This window comes from Neurospora tetraspora, assembly GCF_033439725.1.
Source record: "Neurospora tetraspora strain CBS 560.94 chromosome Unknown B0H65scaffold_1, whole genome shotgun sequence".
Taxonomy (NCBI): Eukaryota; Fungi; Ascomycota; class Sordariomycetes; order Sordariales; family Sordariaceae; genus Neurospora; species Neurospora tetraspora.
Window position 1 is genome coordinate 1,263,908 of NW_026944383.1, and position 23,208 is coordinate 1,287,115.

General features: G+C 51.6%; 6 protein-coding genes and 1 non-coding gene across 7 annotated transcripts; 2 read left to right on the forward strand and 5 right to left on the reverse strand.

The window, feature by feature from the left end:
* The first annotated feature begins 860 nt into the window (after positions 1-860).
* Positions 861-2,313, forward strand: B0H65DRAFT_448388 (uncharacterized protein). Its single transcript, XM_062825904.1, has one exon. It carries the CDS (start codon positions 910-912, stop codon positions 2,104-2,106), a length of 1,197 nt encoding a protein of 398 aa, XP_062685812.1. The 5' UTR covers positions 861-909; the 3' UTR covers positions 2,107-2,313.
* Positions 2,314-3,424: 1,111 nt separating this feature from the next.
* On the reverse strand, positions 3,425-4,881 carry B0H65DRAFT_12709 (uncharacterized protein). The gene has a single exon (XM_062820759.1). The coding sequence runs from the start codon at positions 4,723-4,725 to the stop codon at positions 3,517-3,519; it is 1,209 nt and encodes a 402-aa protein (XP_062685813.1). The 5' UTR covers positions 4,726-4,881; the 3' UTR covers positions 3,425-3,516.
* Positions 4,882-8,603: 3,722 nt separating this feature from the next.
* Positions 8,604-9,279, reverse strand: B0H65DRAFT_12777 (uncharacterized protein). Its single transcript, XM_062820765.1, has one exon. It carries the CDS (start codon positions 9,119-9,121, stop codon positions 8,717-8,719), a length of 405 nt encoding a protein of 134 aa, XP_062685814.1. The 5' UTR covers positions 9,122-9,279; the 3' UTR covers positions 8,604-8,716.
* Positions 9,280-12,140: 2,861 nt separating this feature from the next.
* On the reverse strand, positions 12,141-12,211 carry B0H65DRAFT_t65. Its single transcript has one exon. It is a non-coding gene; the product is annotated as a tRNA-Gly (tRNA).
* Positions 12,212-14,489: 2,278 nt separating this feature from the next.
* On the reverse strand, positions 14,490-16,797 carry B0H65DRAFT_12796 (uncharacterized protein). The gene has a single exon (XM_062820768.1). The coding sequence runs from the start codon at positions 16,687-16,689 to the stop codon at positions 14,659-14,661; it is 2,031 nt and encodes a 676-aa protein (XP_062685815.1). The 5' UTR covers positions 16,690-16,797; the 3' UTR covers positions 14,490-14,658.
* A 162-nt stretch (positions 16,798-16,959) lies between these two features.
* Positions 16,960-19,166, reverse strand: B0H65DRAFT_448400 (uncharacterized protein). The gene is made up of 6 exons (XM_062825905.1): positions 18,577-19,166; positions 18,346-18,500; positions 18,070-18,266; positions 17,686-18,003; positions 17,541-17,637; positions 16,960-17,472 (listed from the first exon to the last, which is right to left on the reverse strand). Exons 1-6 carry the CDS (start codon positions 18,736-18,738, stop codon positions 17,175-17,177), a joined length of 1,227 nt encoding a protein of 408 aa, XP_062685816.1. The 5' UTR covers positions 18,739-19,166; the 3' UTR covers positions 16,960-17,174.
* A 2,466-nt stretch (positions 19,167-21,632) lies between these two features.
* On the forward strand, positions 21,633-23,176 carry B0H65DRAFT_514125 (glycosyl hydrolase family 61-domain-containing protein; the record flags this gene model as incomplete). The annotated part of the gene is made up of 3 exons (XM_062828640.1): positions 21,633-22,173; positions 22,314-23,045; positions 23,114-23,176. The coding sequence occupies exons 1-3, from the start codon at positions 21,922-21,924 to the stop codon at positions 23,174-23,176; spliced, it is 1,047 nt and encodes a 348-aa protein (XP_062685817.1). The 5' UTR covers positions 21,633-21,921.
* Positions 23,177-23,208: the final 32 nt, after the last annotated feature.

Here is a 23,208-nt window from a genome sequence, read left to right on the forward strand (position 1 = left end):
AGATTGGAGAGAAATAATCCATTTGTACTGGCCTACAGTCTGACAACTCCATCAGACTTGCATTGCACTTTCCATACGTCCCCTATGTACCCAGGATCATGCACATCAATTTGGCGTGATATGAGCAAATGGAGAGGGCGACCTTTTGAATGGACCCTTGTACCTACCTCTAGTGTTTTGAGAACGGTTGATGATCGGTGTGTGCCTGAAATTAGGCGCTCTTTTCCTCCTTACCTCAGCTGCTGAAGCATATAAATATGAAGATCATCTATATAAGGTATTTTTCCATTTCTTGCATCACTTTCACCCTGGTTCCCCAGTGTTGAACTCTTCATGTCGTCGCTGCCACCCTGTCCATTGAGGTCCGCAGTGGGGTTGACGTGACAGGCCGTACTAAAAGAGGGGGGGTCCGGCCAATGGTTGCTCAATCATTGATTTTTTAAAACGTTTGCACCTACCTCGACGGCCATTCAACAGTAGATTAACCATTTAATCTGTTCTAATGTTTGATATTTCCAAACGTTTGAATTTTACTAATGGTTAATGAATAGTTGAATGACGGTAATTACACAGTTTTAAGCTGCTATATGTCTGGAGAGAATGAACGTTGGGGTCTGTTAAACGTGGGTACAAATTCACGGATTGAGCAACCGTTGGAATTTCTAGCAACGGTAACATTACTGTTGCTTCAGCGTTTGCCAGACACCCCCTCCTTCCGTACGGGGCGGGGTTGCTTCCCTGCCACTTGACGCTGATTCGCCAATTCGCACCAAATTCGATGAAAAGGGAAGGCGCAACCAGCATGGATTTCGTCAGTGTTGCAGGGGGCTCAAATCGATTTCGTCATGACTTCCATTTCATTGCGCTTCTTCAATAAGTTGGGATGATCTCGATGCGTTGTTGACTTCCATGTTTGAATGCTCGCATTCAGAAGTGCGTCAACATATAAACAAGCTCCCTCTCCCAAAATTCCCCTTTTCCCCTTTCCTCTCCGGACTTCGTACAATGATCCAATCTCTACCTACACGCTTCATCAGACCCTGTACCAGGACACTTCATTCCACAACCAAAACAAGAGCACTCAACACCACTGCACGAACCACTTTAGCGACTCCAACAACGCTTTATCAACCAACCACAAGTTCATCCAAACTTCCAAGAACCAGTCTCCCACTCCCTCTCTACCAACAATCTCACAAAATGTCGACCGGAACCAAGTCCGCAGCCGCCGCCAGCCACGCTGAGCTCCACCGCAACTCCCTCTTCAACCTCGCGGGCCGCGTCGCCCTCGTCACCGGCGGCGGCACTGGCATCGGGCTGATGGCCACGCAGACCCTCGCAGTCAACGGCGCCAAGGTGTACATCGTCGGCCGCAACAAGGAGAAGCTGGACAAGGTAGTGGAGATTTACAACAAGGACATCGAGGGCGAGATCATTGCCCTGCAAGCGGACGTGACCAAGAAGGAGGACATTGCCGCTTTGGTCAAGGAGATCGAGTCGCGCGAGAAGTGTCTCTGCATCCTGGTCAACAACGCGGGCGTTTCCTCTTCAAGCGTGACAACCGAAGCCAGCGACGCCAAGGAGCTCAAGCACAACTTGTTTGAGAATAAGGACGCTACTTTCGACGACTGGACAGACACGTACCGCACCAACGTGGCTAGCATTTACTTCATGACCTCGGCTTTCCTTCCCCTCTTGCAGGCTAGCACCGAGCGCCACCCCGGCTGGTCCGGCACAGTGGTCAACATCAGCAGCATTAGCGGGCAAGTCAAGTCGGCCCAGCACCACTTCAGCTACAACGCCAGCAAGGCGGCGGCTATTCATCTGAACCGCATGCTGGCAGCCGAGATCGCCAACGCCGGGCTCAAGATCCGCGTCAACAGCATCGCGCCCGGTCCCTTCCCCAGCGAGATGACGGCCGAGGAGAGCGATGAGTTCCAGAAGAGTCATATCCCCAAGGAGAAGTACGAGGCCAAGTACCCGGGTGCTCGTCCGGGTCGCGATATCGATATGGCGCAGGCGGTGCTGGCGTTGGTGTCGAACCAGTTTATCAATGGCGAGACGTTGGCTGTTGATGGTGGGTACAAGTTGGCTGCTGGACTCTAAACGAAAAGGGGGATGATGATGTTGACGGAGGAAGGGATATCTGTTTAATGATATGATTGCATGTATGATAGCGTGTTATCCTGTTCTTGTGAGGTAGCGTGCCCCAGGGACAGGACAGGACATCCGGCTTCAAGGTTGGATGGGGTCTACGTGACCCAGCCTTGCAAATGCAAGGTGTAATGAATTATGACATCTTATTTTTTTTCACACCAATCACCATGCCATGACATTGCATTGTGAGAACTTCACCGCTTGATTTTGTTCTGTTCTGGCTTGGTTGGCTCTGTCTATTCCACATTACAAATTGTCCCTTTTTGCCCCTTCACCAGCCAGGATGTGTTGGGTTGTAAGCGATACAACTGAGCGAGATGGACCCGGAAGGATAACTCCTAGAAATCAACCCTAACTGTGTGGCAAGTGACGTATAGAACTATTATCCACCTAGTCGAAAGAGGTCGTAAAAAGACAAACCGAACAGTCAATTGTATGTGAATGGCAGTTCATGGTCACAACCCCTTCACTAGGGTTCAAGTCCAACCGAATCAATGTAAGCCAAAGTGAAAGCAAATGTTCATAATCTCACGGTTTTGTGACGAGGCAAATTGCGTCTGTAATTTATCTGATCTCATTCCATCGTAAGACGCCGTTCAGTCCTTTAGCTAGGTACTTGCCGCGCTGCAATATCGCGCTGTCCATCCATCCATCCATCCATCATCAAACGTACGAGCCGTTCCTTTATGGAAAGTGCCGACTGCATAGATCTAACCCATTTGACAGGCCGAGTAGTAGCAAATCATGTGAAAAAAAGAAAAAGGGGGTATAATGTCGTTAAAAACGTTAGCAGTCTCTCCTCTCCTCCTATCCCTCCTCCATGTGTGTTATGTTGTGCCTCCCGGCAGAAATGCAAAGAGTAAGTAAGGAAACCCCTTCATCCATTCCCTCCGTAGCCAATCCATGACTGACAAGAATGTGCGAAAGGAGAAGATGAGTGGACCAAACAAAGCAAAGAAATGGTGTGATATGAGTGAGCCAGGGAGCAAGGAAAAAAAACCAAAGCCAACCAACTGATCAACCGACCCAACCGACAATGACCGTTAAGTACCAGCCGTGAAAATGCAAAGTGTTCGTTATGTGATCCAAAGCAATAACAAAAACATGAAAGCAATAAATAGTGCAAAAAGTAGAGTGATTCCACAAGCCAAACTCCGGGGGTATATCCAGGGCCATGAAAAGGGGGTAAAATCCCGAACCAAGTCATCAATCTAGCTAGCCATTTCATCAACCAAGCCGAACCAGTGAGTGGGGTGTACCATGCGCCATAAAAACGCCAAAATGAGCAGCCATGACAAAGCCAAGTTATGACAAAGAAACCTGGTTGGACGAAACCATCCCATCCAAGACTGGAGGCTCTCAGGTATACAGGAACCTCTCAATGTGCTTAGGGTCAAGCCAGCCAACCCGTTCGTACGCCGTCCACAGTTTCGATGCCTTGTTGACGTCGATCTTGCACGCCTGCTGAGCATCCGTCTTCCGGAACTCCTTGCCAATCTTGGCGCACTCAATGCGTCTCATGAAGATGCGCCTCTTGCTGGTCAGGTAGGTCGCGCAATCCAGGCGAAGGGCAGCAGCAAGGCTGAGCTCCTCATCATGAAGGAGCGCCCTGTTGGGATCCTTGCTCAAGTCGAGCGGGTTGCCCTTCCAGTCAACCTTGAGACAGCCGGGTGTGTTGGGCAGCGTCAAAATGCTGGGCGTGTAGTCGGGAAGAGAGTCGAAATCCTTGTCCTCCCTGTTTGGTGCCACTGTTCGCACCCTGGGTTCAGGAGTGGCGCTAACACGTGCCGTCTGCCGAGAGTGCGTAGGAGTTGCCCGAATCGGTCGAGGGTTTTGGGCCGGTGCCTTGGTGACTCGGGGCTTCTGGATGCGGCCAGTGCTGCTGGTTCTCGCCACCTGGGCTCTCGGAGCCGGAGTCGGAGGTTGAGCGGCAGGCAAGATCGTTGGAAGCTTGTTAACTACGGGCCGTGCTTTTGTGTGGTTCTTCTTATCAGCTTGCAGATACTGGCGCTCCTTGCGCAGCCAGTCCCGAGGATCCTTCTGCCACATCTTGAGGCACTCCGACTTGAAGAAGAGAACAAGCTCGTACTCCTCCGGCTTCGGGGGCGATGTGGCGCGTACAATGCTTTGGGGTCGAGAAGCAATGTGATGGTTGACCAGGTCATCGAGTGGCTCGGCTGCGGGAACCGAAGGAACGAAGAGCGGCTCGGAAGGAGGGCTGGCAGCGGTTTCGGGGGCAGGATACAGAATCGGGTCGTTGTCCGAAATGGAGAGGCGAGGGTCCATTGTGATGGAGTTTCTCGCCCTGGTGTAGGGGGAGATGGGAGGAGATATGGGCGGGTTCGGTCCCAGCTGCCTGCTTGCAGCGGACATTGGCTTTGAGGCTGGCATTGCGGCGTCACGGTGATTGAATGTCTCGTAAGGAGCTGGGCCAGGAGGAGACATGAGATTGCTGATGTCGAACGGCCTCTTGGGCTTGGAAGAAGTCGAAGTGGATGACATTGGCATCGTAGTGTAATCCATTGGGAACAAGGCTGGCTGTAAGACTTTGTCGTTCTTGCCAGACATTGTGGCGAGGCTTGCTGCCGTTTGCTGGATGCTGGGGGATGAAATGTTCGTCCTGCTGGTTTGGAGACGGAGTGTAGTATTTGAAGTGTCCGAGACGGATATCGACGGTTGATGGGATGTGTAAGAGGACCGGTTCGTGAACTTGTGTGGTGGTGTTCTTCGGATGGGTGGCGAACGATGGGTTGATAGCGTCAATGGGTGACGAAGATCAGGGATCGATAGGGATTAAGTCGAGCCGGTGCCTGGCATGAGCTTCAATGGCAGTGACTGGTTGACTGGGAAGATCCTTGACGGTTCCAATCGATCGCAAAGATGATAGAAAAAGTTGGAGAAGAGGAAGAAGCCGACGGTGTTCCTGATGATCAAGAGGCGTTTAAGAACAGTCGGGCAACGTCAGGCAGCCAGTGCTTTGTGCGATTGTTGTTTGGGCAATTATTGTTCGTTATGCGTTTGAATAACGCTGAATGGCCGGATAAGGCCTGCGGTTTTGCTGTCAATTCAACGAGTGCTACACAATTACATGATGCAGCGTCTGGGTATTGTGCGATGTCTTCCTTATTGTTCGAGATGCTTGCCACCATTCGTTGCCATTCGGGTCGGCGGGGGGTGGTTGAGGGTATTGAACAATAGGAACGTCTCTATTCTAGCAAGTGTGGAGTAGCGGTTTTGGTCTGGTGCTGAGATGACAGTTGAGGTCCAGTCCAGTCAAAGTTCGGGCTGCGCTGCGTTTTAACGGTGCACCGTGCAGCCCCAGTTTAGTGCCCCGCTGCTGGGGGTTGGTAGGGGCACTTTGTATTAGTAACGGGATGGAAGGTGACTTTGAGAGTCCCGTCCGTCAATAGAATCGAAGCAGCTGGAACCCGAGAGGGGAAGACTTGCGTCGGCGGAGCAGGCAGTGCTTCCCAATTGAAACCTGAATAATAACCAATTGACAAGTCAACTAGTCAATGGGAAGGAACAATAGCATAAGAATTGGAATGGCGGCGGGAGGAGGGCGAGAGGGTGGAAGAGAAAGAAAGAGTGGAGGGGAGAGTTTGCAAAGAGGTAGAAGAGCAAACAGAAGTAGGAAACCGAAGAGAGGCAAAGGGCTCCAATATTCTAGGGCGACAGGGCATACGGGCATGTAAAAAGGATGCAGTGCCGCCGGTGCGGGCATCTAAGGTAAATGGGCAAATGCGGCACTGCAGCCAGAAGGAGCGGGCCACCCCCCTCCCACCTGCCATGCCTCCCTCTCCGCCTGCTTCCGCTCACCTTCCTCGCCGACAGGTGCACCAAAAGTTCCATGTCGAACTGTGTCGGTACCTGCCACGCGGGGGTAACCAAGCCAGCAAGAGGTACCTGGACTGTAGCTGAAATACCAACCTAACAGTCCGTCGGTAATCCGACCAGGATGCGTGCTTGAAATGCGATGCGATACAGGTCACACACCGTCGGACCCAAAGGTAAAGAAGGTCTGTGACCTTTCCCATCACTGTTCAGGGCAGCTGAGACTTGCCAGGTTGATATTCTTTTGAGGCCCGTCAATTGGAACCATGGATCCTGACCTCACCAAGTCATCATCTTCCAATGCAAATTCCGGCTGTTGCTCTCGCCTTCGATGCCAGGCTTCAAACGACTGACGCGGCCATCTCAGAACCTCATCTGGGGGCACGGAAACCCAAACAGTGGGGCAGATGGCATGGGGCGCTTACACTTGATTGAGCTGAGCATGCTGAGGTACCTGAGCAAGAGGCCAAGTGCAACATATGGATCCCTTCATCACTCACCATGTTCGCCCTCTTTCGCAGGGGGACTCTTGTGCCTGTTCGCTGTGTTTCCCGGTTCCCATCCCCTTCACGTCTTCTTGCTGCTGCCTCGCTCTTCCAATTGATGCACTTTATAGAGGTTGGATTGCGAAAGAGTCATTCGCTGACCTTTGGAGTCACCCCTCCCTTCTCAGGGTTGCCACGCCCCTGTCCGTAAGCCATTGAAGCCCGCTTCAAAGCAAGCCGTGACTGGGACGCAGCCAATCCGATGAATCACCTGCACGCACTGTAACTACATCCCTGTCAGTAAGGCAAGACAGGAATATGGCTTGGCGGGCCTGGCGTAAAGTCAAGTCAAGTACCTAATTGAACCCAGTTTGAGGGTACTTGGTGGTAGTGTACTGTATTCACAAACCGTGCAGTCTATCATCAATCGGTGCCATTGGAGCCTCAAACCCTGGTGTAGATCAAGCCGACCAAAGGGGAGCATGCCATTTTGTTCCATTGGCTCCATGATTTCCAAGCTTTGCGTGTTGTCAGCTGTCACTTGTCTCTGCCGACAGTTGGGCTCGAACACTTCCAGCTAACATTTGCTCCGTCCATTGCAATGCGTAGGAATACGAATGGACGGACTTGCTGCAATGTCGTACAGATAGTTAGATACACCATCGATCGCCTTGATTGATTCAGAGAGAGTTTTGTTTCCGATCGTTAGAAATCGGCTAGACGGGAAGGGAGTTTATTGGAGGCGGTTGAACGAGCCTCAACGTAACAGCGATTTGGTGTCGGCTGTGGCGGGGAACCATGCTGAAAACGACATGGTCTGCGAGTTCGATTGATGATATGATTACCGGTTTGTCGAGATCAAGCTGCTTAACTCACTTCGTCGTCCAAGCATGTCTCCTTTTTCGAGGTAATACCTGAAGGCAACTCTTGCTGTCGTAATGAGCGTTGCTTTTGGCGAGCATAACTGAAAACAGTTGCTTCCCTAACCCTGACATGTCAGTAAACCGCCAGCCAAGATCATCGCTCCTCTAGTTAGCGTTATCAATTGGGCAGATATTCCAATTGCATCGGGCATCCAGCGTGTCGCGGAGGCGGGGATTACAGTAGGCGCAAACGGTTGTTCGGAGACTGGCATACGCAGAACTGTCCAAGAGCCCCGCTGGTGCATTTTTACGGGCATGAATTGAAAGCACAGCTGAAAAAGAGACGGACAGCTCATCGCGCGCGGGCAGCGTATCCGGACTGTCCTCGCCGGTGTTTTGCCACATGGGACCGCGAGATTTGAGATGGATGGAGATTTGAGATGGCGGAAAAGCGATTGGCCAATCAGAGGTCGGCCACGGACAAAGGAATTAAGGATGCAAAGGCCGCTGCGTACCTGTATGACAAATTGCGAATTCATAAAAAGTGGAAGCGAAAGAAAATCGGTAAAAGACGGCAAGGCGAGTCAGCGATTGACCTTGTCGCCTTCCGCCACAGACCGAAGGGCCCGAAATGGATTAACAACCAAGTTTGCTTGTTGGTGAGGATGCCGTGGTGGGAGTTTTGGAGTTTTGCGGTTCCGTCGGAGAAATGCAATCAAGCCAGTGCAGGTCAGTGTGCTAAAAAAAATACTGTGCACGCTAACTTACCCCGCTATCAGCTGCGTTATCGATAACTGACCGAGAAATGAAAGTCGCAGTCAGGTCCCTTGGAGTCCCGCAAAGTACTCCTTCCACATCGACGACGGCAGCTACAAAACAGACTACCGAGCGTGTCTCTATCATTCCTCTCACTCCCCTCAATCCATCTCAAGCGATCCATTCCCCGACACTGTTCTCTCCCGCATTCAAGCCTGATGAGATACCGTGCCGTCGAGAGCAGCATTCAGCAGCCTCAATGGCCCATTATGTGGCAGCACGACAGAAAGGCTCCCCGTCTTGGATACCACAGAAACCTCTGATGGTGCCTGTCCAGGATGCCACGTACCCTTATCGTCAGCCTGCTCATCGCATTCCCCTCCTCACTGCATGAAGGCAGGCGATCAAGGGACTGGTATCCGAAGCTGAACAACCAAGACTCTATCAAAAGAAAACACACCGCGGGGTCGACCAGCCTCCAGATGGGCCTCCTCTCCCCGCAGTACCCGCCTCTGCGTGACGGCGGGGCCGGACACGCGAGCATCCACTCGGCCGGCTCCCGTCCCGGTGGACTTGTGGGCCTCCCGTCGACCTTGACCGGACCCCGCTTTCAACCCCTGATCATCTCAACTCAATCCCTCGCGGCCCTCCCCTCATCATTGACCTCCCTGGCCACTTGACTGACAAGACTGACAATGGCGGTGACAGGCTCCAAATGCATTGAACGTTGGCATATGAGAGCAATTGGCCAATCACCAAAGAGGCAAGCAATCTCTTCAGCGCTTCGGACCCTGGCGTGCCTGGGCTTTTGAGCTCCAATGTTCTTTGATCTTCGCCGCCCTGGACCACAACAGACAAAGAACGGAAAGGGAGCTTAGCGTAACCGCGAAGAGGGTACGTTGGTGCAAAAGTCATTGTTATTGCCAAGTTTAGGACGATCGACGAGACAAACTCATTATCAGGTGTCTTCCAACAGCGACATAAAAAAGCAAACGAGTCCAAAACCAGAACCAACGACAAGATCATAATATGACATCAAAGCAAGGGAAGAATGTTTACCTCCCAACAATGATGGACACGGCATGAAACTCAATTCCCATTTCTAAGTCATTCTGGGAATTTGGACTTGCATTCAGGGTTCATGCATCGTTGGTATAAGCAATAATTGCTACCTCGAACGGGCGCATTGGACACGGTTGGTTGGTCAACCGGAATTCTCTCCAGCTAACAGGCAGATCACAACCCCGGCTGGTCTGGTTCCCCTTGCAGATACAGGGTTCTTGATGGCGGCTGACGCACTCAGGGCACTGCACCCCAGAACGACCAGGCACCAAATTCCCCATGGGCTCTGTTCATCAGCAGTCTTCATTGTGTCTGGTATTCAGCATACCAAAGAGTCTCGTGAAGGAGGACAAGCCTCTTCGAATCTCGCGGCACATTACGCGATGCATGGTCAGATTTGACAAACATTCAACTTCCTACAACAATTTGTCGCACTCGACACCTCTTCGGAGCTGTATCTGATATCGGAGACCGACTGGTCAAGGCACGCCTCTCTCTATCCCACTATAGACGCACTCTTTTAATCACTTCAGAGAAACCGCGCAGTAAGGCGTGGGTCTATCCATCTATCCACCATAGTGTGCCACCACCCATAGTATTTTCACATATTATACGTCCGCGCATCCGAAAGAAGGTCTCAACAGCTCGCAGCCGACACCCCATGAATCCGTCACCTGACTTGACAAGCGGACCTTGTGAATCTTGGCTACCCCTCGTCATGGGGTTGACCTTGGTCCCGTCACTTGTCTCACTCCCACTCACCAAATATCACCACCACCACACCCTCTTTCTTCCACAATCGCCCCTTATCCGCTATGGGTGGTGTAGTGAAGACAACCATGAGGACGGCATTGGACTCAGAAGACTCGACCACGAGGACCATCCCGCTCCGCTAGACTCCCGAAAGAGGGTGTAATGACAATGGGAACTGCGACGAATTCAAGGCATGAGGCCCTCCCATGCTTCGGCAAGCACGGTATTAATTGCTTTACTGTGTACTAGTGTTGACTTCCGACACAAAAAGTCAGTCATGAGCTCGGTTGACTAATCGTAGCTCATGATTGACAGTGACGAGATGTTTCATCGACGACAAGGCAGCCAATTGAGGCCATGTCGGCCCTGACATTGCTTCGTGCTGTAGTCATTGGTCACTGGCCCGCTCGCCATGTTTCCTTTATCGCCTCTCGGGCGTATCCTAGGGCTGATTGAGCGGGTGCGTCGACCATTCATGGTGCCTGTGTGAAGGGTTCTCGCTACCCCAAGAGGTCCTACGCCCACCCTCCTCCACCATCAACCTCTTTGCCGTACACGGTACGTACCGCGAGTACCTCATGTGCATAACACCTGTTTCTCATGTGGTGACTGTGACTTGTTGACCCTTATGTATCAATCAGTATGGCAAATTCACAAACGGGAAGCAGATGAGGAATCGCAACAGCCCAGCCATGGACTCTTGTGGCCTATGGCTGCTCGAGCAGGTTCCCAAGAGCCTCAATGCTCCGGCTCGCGCAACATTAATAACGACGTGTTTGGGCTAGATTCGCTCCCCTCGGTCCCTTACAACGTCGTCGTTGGTTTCATGACAGGATGCCCCATCAACCACTTGGAATTGCACAATGAATGGTAAAAAGCCTGTCATTGAATACATACGACATGGCTACCTGAAATACTTCCATGGAACTTGGATAGGGATGAACATGTCTCAACCGGAATCACCTCGCCATGACCGGGATGGGGACACATGGTCTCGATCGTCAATTGACATTTCAGCATACCGCCCAGTGCGCGTGAATCGATCGGAATAAAACATGGAACGAAAGATATACTACTCTTCGATCAAACAAGCCAAGTCCTTCCTTCCACCAACGGTCTGACCTGTCATGACAACATATCCCTCCAGATACTAACTAATCCCAATCCCGTTGCTTTCTTTGTTCGTTCCATTTCATCCCAGTTGCGAAGCAACAATCCAACAATCCAACTAACATCCCGCGAACCAACAACATTATCCAATCACGCTACCCAATTCCCAGGCTCCTATTTTATGTGCTGTGTGCCTGATACTTCCCGCTCTATCTACGCATTTCTTTCATTGTTCACATTCTTTGTTACCGCCGTGCCCTTACCAACCTACCCCTTACACACTGTGGTTGTTCGTTGGTACAGTACAAATAGATACTGAGGAAGACGATAGCGCCATAGGTCACGCACACACAAAACATTCTATGTATACAAGATCGTTATCCCCACACCCTGTCACCCACCCCCACCCCCGGGCCATGACACTCAACACGCAGACAAGCAGCAACCAGCGGCCGATGGACCGCCAACATATTCAGAACAGGAGGGGATCCAAGCCAACAGTCATTCATCACAATGTCCCGTCTCTAACAACATAGGTAGCTACCAACGGTAATAATACCAAGCAACGGTAAGATCCGGATGCAATTCAGCAAACTATATTGTCCATCGTAATGGTGATCACGAAAGCCGTTGATCGGCCAAGCGTACGTAGTGTGCCTGCCCTACTTGACTGATTATATACACACTATGCGCAAGTGACAAGTTTAAATTCGCGGAATGAGTCACACTGATGCTCGCTGCCAGGGACATGATGACTATTAATGCTGAGAGCGCGGAGTTTTGGTACAACTGTGAAGCTCACAAAACGTACTGTGTAGATACTTGTGCGGTATAGATATGGGATTGGGTCGGACGCGAGAAAACTGGAAAATATAGTATGTACGCTACTCTAAATACCCACCCACGTATAGATTGAACAAAGGAGCATTAGTTGTTGTAGCGCGGAAAAAAAGACCTACTGGGTATTTAGCTAGTACTTAGAAATGTCCAACAAGATTAAATACAGCGCGATTGAAACATGGGGAAAATAAGATAAGAAAAAGTCACAAGCGGGAGGGACACTGAAAAGAGAAAGCAAAAAAAAAAAAAAAAAAAAAAAAAAAGAAAGTTAAATTCTCACTGCGCCAGCCGCGAATCGAACGCGGGGCCCATCGATGGCAACGATGGATTTTACCACTAAACCACTGGCGCTATTTGAACTGATTGAATCATTGAAATTTTTGGTGGGCCCAAGGGTCTATGTATCTATCCACTTCTTATCCTGGGTCGTGGATACTGAAATGCCCAGTGACAGTCATCTTTCACCCACCTAGCCTATGAATAATCAATCCTTCTCCGAGCTCTCTCTCCTCTTTTTCGTACACGTTTCGTTCGTTCATAAGTTATTTAAGGAAAGAAGCACGCACGGACTAGATAGAATATTCCGTGGTTTTTTTCTCTTGTGGCTGAGGATATTGGAAAGTTGTCTGTACGTAGATAGGTACATAACATATGCCATGCCCATTATTACCTACTACAGCCAAAGTGAAAACAAATGAACTTCAAAAACCCCGGCCCTGGGAAATAATTACAACGCATCGCCTCGCCTCGCCTCGCATCGCATCGCATCGCGACCGGATCGCGACCGCACAGCTTTTGCCTACCTACCTACCTACCTACCTACCTACCTACCTACCTACTAAGCAGGCAAGTTGACAACATAGTTATGCAAATGTGTGCATATTGAAATGCGTGACTACCTACCTAGGCTGCGCCGGCCGGCGGAGGAGGTATGTACATACGTAGGCTGTAGGTAAGGTAGCCGGGTACATAGATAGTCAGCCAGGCACGCACGCAGTAGACTCTATACCGTAGAAACTCGCGAATATCGGATTTCACCAGGTCTGCAAAGAATTCACTAACCTAACTCCGCGCAGCCGGTCGTGTGAAAAAGTAAATGCAATGCTCACACAGGCCCGAATCATCACTGAGTCCGTTGCATTCATTTTATTTTTATTTTTTTTTACACACCCTGCTCTGCTCCGCTACATACATACATACATGATGCTTCATGTCAGTACAGTCAATGAAACAGACTGACTGACTGTGTGAGTCTCTAGGAAATTCCCAATTTTGAGGCCACAGGCACGCTGCTCGCTCTGACTGCTTGAACGTCACAGATATGTGTGGCCGGTTTAGGAAAGATTCTCGGACCTGACATCCGATGTTCCAGAATTTTTTTTTTCGGTGGGTATGATATGGATGGCCCGGGTGAGTGTCCTCATCGATGTTGTGGGACATTGGCGATGACTATGACTCCCTTAGCAGGCTAGGCATTCTAAGATGCATGCCTACGCCCATCTAGACTAGACTCTATGTGTGGGAGTAAAGCCAGAGAATGGTTGTGTTGTACCTCTCTTTAATACACTGGTATCTTGTACCCTCGTGTGTGAGAGGCCGAGGTATATCATCTCTTTCCAAGTCCCTCAAAGTATAAGCTTGTCCTCCACATACATACTAGGCAGCCATCGGCCTGCTAGCTCATTGACCAAGCTCGGTCAGGTTGGAGGCGATGTCGGTCATCTTTGGACCTTCGCAAGAGGCCTTGTTACCGCTTTCTACCGCCGCCCAAAAAAGCTAACTGGTCAACCTCTTTTACACAAAATGATATTGACCGCTCCGGGTCGTTGTTCTCCGCGCGGTTCACCGAAAACCTCGGGGACGGGGGCTGTGGTACAGAAGTGTGTGACTAACTAAACCGGTCGACCAGAGAGTGACACGCGGGATGGGATAGGCTCGAACCAACGAATTTGAATCGACCCGTGTGTAATAGAAGACTCCGGAAACCACGGTGAAGGGGGACTGGGATGCACTGGGAGAGATAAGGTGAGGGCCGCGCGTCTGGTTCTTGCCACTTCCCTGGAGCCTGGAAGGCCTCCCGGGGCCATCTCATTCACCCACGTTTAGGTTGCCGACAGCCAACCTAGATTGGCATACGTGAGGCATTGATGTGTAAACCGTCTTGGCCTTATTCATCCTAAACGATGGAGGTTGTCATGGCATTCAAGGCTTATTCAGAGGAGGTGGCAGCGTTGAACGTTCTAAACAGTTCCTTTTGTTGCTTGTGTTGGTTAGACTGCGGGCGGTGTAATGACCTTCAAGATCAAGGGCTCTAATATCCATGATCCAGCTTGTCAAGTATGCCGGACCATGACGCATGCATTGAGTGAAACGCTAGATAGGACGTCAGAGGCACGAGGTACCCCATACGCCTGCCTGTTCCTGGGTAAGGCAGCCTATTTTGCCTCTTGCGATGTGTAGCACAGGGGAAAGCAGGGCGTCGTGTACGCCACGAATAAGCCCACTCCTGCGAAACGTGCGGGATGCTGTATGTATGATCGGCGCCTTCAGTCGGGGTTGTACTGGACAATGGCCCTGTTTGACATGAGGCTGTGTCCAGTGGGCCGAGTGCGATGGGCCAGACTCGTTGCTTGGTGTTTGAGTGCGATTAAAGGTCGACCAGAGTTTCCCGTAGGTTCACCACCGGCCGGAAAGTGAAGCCCTTTAACCCCCCATCAGCTATGAAGTGACCTTCAGAGAATGACAATTGTTAGGCAAGAAGTATGTCGGCGTTCATGTCGAACACGGTCGTTATCAACTCAAGTAAAGTCATAAACCATCAGACTCTCGCCCCCACCCCTCTTCTCCTTCAGCACGATGACCATCTCATCGTCGAATCCAACCCAGTTCCTCCGTTCATCCCAATCGTATTCCAAATCTTGGTTGTCTACTGCAAGGCGGTTAGTGGGGACGAAACCGCTTTTATTTGAGGCCTGACCCGGTTTGATCTCTATGCTCCGACTGCCAACCCCATTCGACCGCCCTTCAAGCTCCCACACACGCATCTCTTCGCCTCGCGAGCTGACGCTGACGGCCTTCCCCCGCGCCGTTATCTCGGCGTTGCTGATTCCCGACGTGTGGCCCCATAGCCGGATGCCGCGAGAGATGGACAGCGAGGAGGCGGTAGATGTGCACATATGCAGCACGAGCGTGTTGTCAGGTAGAGTAGCTAGGAGATAGGGGTGGGTGTAGCAGAGCGTCGTAGGCCCGACCGTGTCTGGACGGGATCGTGAGGATGGGCTGTCTTGTTCCCGAGACCTGGCAACTATTTCGTGTAGAGGTGTTGCTGGTGTTGCCTGCAGCCCACTGCCTGTGTCTAACGGCATTGTGTATGCTGTTTTTGTGGTAGTGATTTCGGGGGCGGACTTGACACCTGTAGTTGGGGCCCGAATGTGCATGTCCTGAAGACCGATGGACCAGCCCCGTCGGGTGGAAAAGGTGTAAGCTATTGAAGCGACGGTTGTTAAGGCCATTTTTCGTATGGATAGTGCAAGAGGAGGTCTCGATGAGTAGGAGTTGAGGGATGTGAGTAAATATGGCGCTGGCAGAGTATCGGTGTCGTTCTCAGAGGTACTCGACTTCTCTTCCACTGAGCCACTCGCTTTCGCCGTCGTTTTCGTCTCGCTGTCCGTCCTCGAAACCTCAGTCGGTTGCTCTGCCGGTAGTTGCTCTGGTACCTCGAAAGTGTAAAGCGATACCAGCACCGCTGCCGTGGCCGTCAACAGGTATGGATACGACAACGCCATCGCAACGATTTCCCCATTGCTCGACTTTTCGTGTTTGTACCGCCTTACGAGACGGTTCTCGCCACCACCGAATAGCCTCCAAACCCCAAAACTCCCATCTACGAACCCTACCCCCACATCCAATATCCCGTGGTCCAACTCGCTGTCGTCAACCGCAATACAGCTCGGCGTAGAATCCAGTCCATCCTCGCAGAGACTCACTTGGGCCAACAGATGTCTGCTCTTCAGATCCCATGCGCGCAAACCCGACACCTTATCCGCGGTAATTGCGATTCCCTCCACCACTTTGACGAGCACCTTGCGCTCTTGCTGTTGTTGATTTCCCTCTTGCGTGTCCCCCGTACCTCCTATCCTGAGCTCTTCAACCGCGCATTTGCCCCTCGACCAGTTGTATCGGATCTTGTATTGCCTCTTCCAGTTGACCGGCTCCCATTTCCGCTCTTGTAACCGTCCGTCGACTTGTATGCCTCGCCCGCTGTTGTCGAAAATACTTTGCTCGTCTCTCCTCCTCTTGATTCCAGCCTTATTGCCCCCCTCCTTTTTTTCCTGGACAACGCCACCCCGTCGCCCATCAGCCCACAGCGTCCGTCTGCCCGAGTAATGCAGCTTGTGACCGGCACCGCCTCCGCCGGCCGCGGCGTCTCGAAACCCCGGTATCCTCATGGCGCGCGGCAGCACGAAGCGCGCGTAGTATAGAGCCTTCCATAGCTGTGAATCTCCGGCGAGTTGGTAGAAGCGGCGCGACACTGGGGCGACGGCGAGGAGGTGTTGGAGAGAGAGGAACGATAGGATGCGAATGAGGAGCTCGTCTGAGAGAGAGGAGAGGAGATCGCGGGCGGTACTATGTCTGGGGTCGGGATCGGGCTGCTGAGCGCGTGTTGGTCGCGTGGCCGGCAGGGAATTGTTGTTGTCAACAGCGCGGGGGTTCAGCCGTCGGCGCTTCGCACGCGGGAGGAAGTCGGTATCGCTGCCGTGGTCGTTTTCGTCATGATGGTCCGAGTCATCGTCGTAGGCAACCAGAGGCTGTGTTCTTTTGCTGGCCATTTTGCACGATTCGCCGCCGTTGTATTGCGCAGCCAAGTAACGCTACTCGTTCGCGAGCAGGCTTCAAGCTGAAGAGCGGATGTGGTTGATTTGAAGCTTGCGGGCGAAGTTGCAAGAGGAAGAAACAAAGACCAGGATGTTCGTCGTGGAGATTCCAGTTTCTGGGGAAGTGGCAATGCCAAGCCTTTTAGGTCTGGGGTTAGGGTTAGGTACTAACAAACACTAACACTCTCTCGTCCAGGACAAATTAACGTAGACTGCAGCCGGGCCAGACCACCAAAACCATGACATCGCCGTAAACACCACGACGGTTTTCATTCCTCTCATGACTTTTATTCCTTTCATTCGTCCTCATGGTCATTCATAGTCCCCAATAGCTGTTTACAGCCCTACAATATCGTTGGTGTCTTGTCAATTTGCCGTTGACATCGTGCTCTGGAGTCCACGTTTATTTGTCCTGGACGAGACACTATAACATCATCCCCTCAATAAAGCTGACCAGGGAACGCCCCCTCGGCCTTCAACGTGGCAAAGAACAGCTGGGTTTCCGCCAGGATGACCATCCGACCCTTTCCAGCAAACTGGAAGTTGGCGACCGTGCTTCCGATCCAGATCTTGCCGAGCAGCTTTCCGGACGGGTTGAACACATGCACGCCGTCGCCGCAGCCCGCGTACAGGTTGCCCTTGGTGTCGACGTGGACGCCATCCGGCACGCCGGTCGCGATGAAGGCGAAAGTCTTGCGGTTGGAGAAGGTGCCGTCCTCTTCGACATCATAGCGGTAACTTTGTGTGAAATGCCATGTTAGAGCGGTTGTGGACTGGTGGCTGGACGAGAAATCGGAGGAACTTACATGCTCGATGGGAAGGACGAGTTACGCCCGAAGAAGCCCTGGATGACGCCGGTATCGGTCACGTAGGCGTGATGGCCGTCGGGTGAGAAAGTGATGCCTGGTGCCTGGTTAGTTACCTCTCTCTTCAAAAACTAACACTACTTACCATTAGGCATGTTGAACCCATCAGCCACAACGGCCACAGCCCCCGAGCTCTCGTTGAACATCCAAACCTGCTTCTGAATCACAGTCTCGGGCCGAAAATCCTGAACATAGCCGTAGGTGGTATCGGTAAAGTAAATGTCTCCGGTGCGCGGGTTGATGGCAACGTCATTGATCGAGTTAAACTGACGGCCAAAGTAGTTATCCAGGATGACTGTGGCGTTATAAGGAGCATTATGAGACATGACATAAAGCGCCGGAGCAACTCTGCTGCCCTGTCCCTCGCCGGCGAAGAGGATTCTGTTCTTATAGTTCGTTCCGCCTAATGAACCGGTTAGTTGACCCGATCCCTTCAATCTTCAACTTTTCACTTGGGTATATGACATACCATTAGGGTTGATAATAGCAGGAGTCGCTGCCACCAAGTGAACATCGACCTTGCCAGTGGCATTTCTTTGAGCCGATACCTCAGCTGTCACCTTGGAAAGCGAGATCTTCTGAATGACGGCCGACTTGTTGAGCCCAGTGCCAGCGGCGGGATCACCCGCGTTTTGCACGAAGAAGAAGTCATCCGTGGACGGGACCCTATATTTGAACCATCAGTTTCCTGTCACCGGCCATCTTGCCTAATACCCCCTAAGACGGGTGGGCGGACCACACATACCAGACAGCAGCTTCATGGAACCTGGGGTTCGTTCCTGATGAGTTGAGGAGCGTAAGAGTCGGGTTGGTCCCAATAATGTCCAGGAACTCTTCATCGTAGATGTGGAACGGCTTCTCAAAAAGGGACTCCTTTGTCGTTCCAGGCGGGATGAAGAGCTGCTCGCGCGCACAACGTGTAACAGGTTAGCGGCCACACGTCAGAACATGGAGATTCTCACTCTGGCAGACATACAGTAGTAGAATTCGCTACAGTAGGAGGCGGCACATCCCCAAGAACGTTGAAGCTCTTCTGGTCAATGACCTGTGCCTGAGCCGGAACATCGACGGCTTTGGCAGTTGTTGCCAGGAGCAACGTGAGGAGGGGCGCGAGAGGCGGACGACGAGCGTGGACCATGATGATGACTTTGGGGTGGTATATATGTGATGGAACGACAAGATCGATCAGGTCTACAGCCAGTCTTGACGGTGTGTGGTCACACCAAGTATTTATGGAAGAAGTCGTCGTTGGTTTTGACTTTTCCCGATCAGGTTCGGTCAAGTTTAAGCTTCACCGCCGATACCGTCATCGCCAACCCCCATGCCGATTCTATGGAATTTGGTCCCTTGCCAAGTTGTGGAACCATCTCACGATGATCACAAACTTGTTTGGCTTTGTTCGTCGTCATAGTTCTCAGCTAAATGCAACTGTGAATAAAGGTAGTTTAGCGCGCCCCCATTTTGACCCCCCACGTAGAACTATCCTTCCAACTTGGGCATTGTTCGAACTCAACAGATCAGGCTTTTCCCCGCACTGGACCAGTGGACTTTCTGACTCCTCACCCTATACGACGGGACTGGACTTTGATACGTGAAGTAGGACAAAAGTGAGGTTATACCGACCGGCAGTTTAGCGATTGGCTGGCCAATTTGTGGTCGGAGCAAACCCCAGACCTTAACCCCCCAAGAACTCCGCTCAAGGTTGCAGTCACCTCCATTCCCCCGGACCCCACGTTTAATCGCTCCGGTCACAAATCCGGGGTAAGGGTGGAGTGTACAGTCCAGTACTGGTTTGTTTGTTAGCTCGAGACCTCTGGTCAACTTTCCTAGGCGTTTACAATATCTAATTGATCCGTTTCGTTCCATAACCAAAGCGTGATCTTACCTTGCATATGCTATTTTGGAAATTTGATATGCCATATTGAATCTTGTTGATGCCTTTCCGACCCGTACCTAGCCATTCATTTTATCTTTGTAAAGTTTGGGACAATTCGGGATAGATCTCGTCCAGTATATAAGGAGTACCAAGCTAATAAACAAACCAGCATTAGATTGTAGGTGGTTGCAGGTGGAATTATATCTTTCAGATGCTTGCTTACTTTTAGGATGGAATAGCTGGAATCTGCTAGCAAGGTAACGTTATGAACAGCGATAATGGAATTGACGGTTGGTTTCGGGGTCAAAAGCCAAAACTGCAGCTAATCATAAATCAAATCAATCGCAACAGGACTCGCAGCCAACTGAGCAGGTAGTCACGAACGTTTCATATGTGACACTGTGACATGAGGTACAAAGGTTTTGTTTTCTTTCTCACCGTGACCCTCTGCCAGCCCAAAGTGCTAACCAGTTCAGCCATCCCAGATCTGAAGCGCCGGAAGATTCCAGATAAACTCACCAACTTCAAACGGCCCGAAGAAAAAGTTTCGTGCTTTCCTCGCCTTCCAACCATCCACCTCAACTCCCCCAAGTTCATCTCTTAGGTAGCCTTGTAGGCACCGGATACCCACCATCGTTGTTATTACAACTGCACAGAACTGGCATCGTTGCCGCAGCGGGAATATAAGGAGCGCAACAGGCCTTGTTGCATATCTTGGGCTATTATATACAACAAGCCCTATTGAATCTACAAGCCTTGTTGGCTGAGGGAGGCCTCTGATTGGTCGGATTTAGGTGTAAAATAGTAAAAGCCAAAGACTCCTATAAGGACCTTCTAGAAGGCCACTATAGGAGTCTTTAGTTAGTGGTAGTCTTAGTAGGGTAGAGGTAGTTGTAGTAGTCTTTGTGGTGGTCTGATTTTGGCTTCAAAGTCCGGATAAAGGCATTCACACTTCCGCGCGAAACTTTTCGCGCGACGGAAAAAAAGCTGACACCAGTTGGAATCGAACTGGCAATCACAAGAAGGAGAGCGACGGCGAGAACCATTGAACCACTAGCCCAATTAATTGAAGGCGGGCTTCGTTCTTTCCTTTGATATAGGGTGGTTGAGTTTTTGGGGGGAGATGAACTTTGGGAAAGAAGTATCGTCACTTCAGAGTAGGCCCTCTCGAAGGCACTAAAGCATAGATGTCTCCCTCGCGCAAGAAGGCCTGTAGATTCAACAGGGCTTGTTAGAATTACAAGTCTTGAAAGCCGTAGTAAGCCTAAGAAGGCTTGTTCCTCTGCCCATTTTCCCGCTACGGTGCTTCTACAGAGGTAGAACTCAGCTGCTTAGGATCAAGATCCACAATAAACCCGAGTCCAGTTCCCAGAGAAGATAAAAGGGACAACATGAAGTTTTCCGAGCCCGGCGTCGTCTCACCACAGCCCACTTGTAGCAGCTTGCTGTATCCTACATAAGATCGAACATCGCCGACTTTCCTTCTTCCATAGAGGTAAGGTACCCATGCCATTTCCCCTTCCATTGCTTTCATAGGACAGACCCATCAACACGGCTCGGCACATACATACAAGCCACTCACTCACTCGGACACATCGGACGAACTTTCTCCACATAAGGTACACGAGCCCCCATCTACGACATACGACACCTAAACAGCGAGACGGAGCAAGACTGTCATTCTCTCCCCGGATCATATGTTGCCCATATACTGCTATGCTATGCTGCTCTGTTGCCAAATGGTACCTCTACTAAAACACGCGGCATCAAACCGCCGGTTAAATGAGACGGGACAGTTATTAAACCACTTAACACTTTTTGCCAGGCCGGTTGTGGGAGGACCAATCCCGTTGTACCGCACAAGTGATGAATTTACTGGTCTAGTGATCCTGTGGGCTTTATACAGTAGAGTGTCGTCGTGTCTTCCAAACCTGGATTGGCGGTAGATTGTTTCCCGGTAGGTAGATGCGGATGCTGTCACACACACAGAATCTGGGGGCCCCGGACGCCATACTTTCTTTCCAATCTTTCTTTGCTCGAAAGGGGGTGACGGATATCAAATCCCATCGGAAGTAACACCGAGGCATCCATACCTATCCACGCGGACGTTGAAGCGCACGAATGCCAATGCGACTTGTAATAAGTCTTTTTGTGGGGACATGGATATGGGTTCTTGCTTGGTTACTATGAGGTGAAATGGTATTCGTGACCAGAGTACCTCTCAAGATATGAGAAGCAGTTCGGGGTGCCATAGAGGTGCCTAGGCAATAAAGACGTCGTTCGGTCTCTCTCTCCTTGTGTGGTAGGCTCTGTGGCTCGTCTTTATATCCGCGTCCGCCTACATTTCACACCTCCTCCTGCTTCACGCTATCTACCTGGTTTTCCCCTCTCGTCACCACTGCAGTCAAGTCATTTTCTAAACCATCCTCCATCCATCAATCAACTATGAAGTCCTCACTGCTGCTAGCCGTCCTAACCGCCGCCCTAGCTGCCAGGGAAGTAACCGGCCACGCCATCTTCCAACAGCTCTGGGTAGACGGCACCGACTACGGCTCAACCTGCAATCGTCTCCCAACCTCCAACTCCCCCGTCACCAACGTGGGAAGCCGGGATTTCGTGTGCAACGCCGGTACCAGAGGAGTCAGTGGGAAATGCCCGGTCAAGGCAGGCGGCACCGTGACGGTTGAGATGCACCAGGTGAGTTTTCTTTCCCGTGAACCAAACCATTCAAACAAAACCAAAACGTCCTTCCCTTCCAAGTGCCCACCACCCAACCACACATCTATCTCCATTCCAACTTTCTCCATAACTAACCCAAATATCTCACCCCCAAAAAGCAACCAGGCGACCGCTCCTGCAAATCCGAAGCCATAGGCGGTGCCCACTGGGGTCCGGTGCAAATCTACCTCTCCAAAGTCTCCGACGCCTCGACCGCCGACGGTTCTTCGGGCGGTTGGTTCAAGATCTTCTCCGACGCTTGGTCCAAGAAATCCGGGGGCCGCGTAGGCGACGACGACAACTGGGGCACGCGCGACCTGAACGCGTGCTGCGGGCGAATGGACGTGCCCATCCCCAAGGATTTACCTAGTGGCGATTACTTGTTGAGGGCCGAGGCGCTGGCGTTGCATACGGCTGGCCAAAGTGGCGGGGCGCAGTTTTATATTTCTTGTTATCAGATTACCGTGACTGGTGGCAGTGGGGGAAGTGTGAGTTATGCGACGGTCAAGTTTCCGGGGGCGTATAAGGCCAGTGATCCGGGCATTCAGATCAATATCCATGCGGCGGTGAGTAATTATGTGGCGCCTGGGCCGGCGGTGGTGGCGGGGGGAGTGACGAAGCAGGCGGGGAGCGGATGTACAGGGTGTGAGTCGACTTGTAAGGTGGGGAGCTCGCCGTCGGCGGTGGCGCCGGGGGGGAAACCGGCGAGCGGAGGGTCGGATGGGAATGCCCCCGAGGTGGGCGAGCCAAGTACCGGTGGTGGGGATAGTCCGAGTGCGCCGGGCGCTTGTGCGGTGGCTGCGTACGGACAGTGTGGTGGGAACGGGTACACCGGGTGCATCCAGTGTGCGGTAAGTGAACTTCTCGTTTTCCGTGAGGGCGTGGATGAACTTGAGCTGACAATGGTGAAAACCAACAGAGCGGATACACCTGCAAGGCTGTCTCGCCCCCTTATTACTCGCAGTGCGCACCGGCCTCGTGAAGGTTGTAACCGAGACTGATGGCGGAAAGCGC

Excerpts from the sequence above, each read along its gene's own strand:
- B0H65DRAFT_448388 (XM_062825904.1), top strand. The coding sequence starts at position 910 with ATGTTTGAATGCTCGCATTCAGAAGTGCGTCAACATATAAACAAGCTC.
- B0H65DRAFT_12709 (XM_062820759.1), bottom strand. The coding sequence starts at position 4,725 with ATGTCTGGCAAGAACGACAAAGTCTTACAGCCAGCCTTGTTCCCAATG.
- B0H65DRAFT_12777 (XM_062820765.1), bottom strand. The coding sequence starts at position 9,121 with ATGATCTTGTCGTTGGTTCTGGTTTTGGACTCGTTTGCTTTTTTATGT.
- B0H65DRAFT_12796 (XM_062820768.1), bottom strand. The coding sequence starts at position 16,689 with ATGGCCAGCAAAAGAACACAGCCTCTGGTTGCCTACGACGATGACTCG.
- B0H65DRAFT_448400 (XM_062825905.1), bottom strand. The coding sequence starts at position 18,738 with ATGGTCCACGCTCGTCGTCCGCCTCTCGCGCCCCTCCTCACGTTGCTC. Across the intron at positions 18,501-18,576 it reads CTGTAGCGAATTCTACTACT|CTCTTCATCCCGCCTGGAAC; the intron begins GTATGTCTGCCA and ends GCGCGCGAGCAG. Across the intron at positions 17,473-17,540 it reads TCGTCCTTCCCATCGAGCAT|TTACCGCTATGATGTCGAAG; the intron begins GTAAGTTCCTCC and ends TTTCACACAAAG.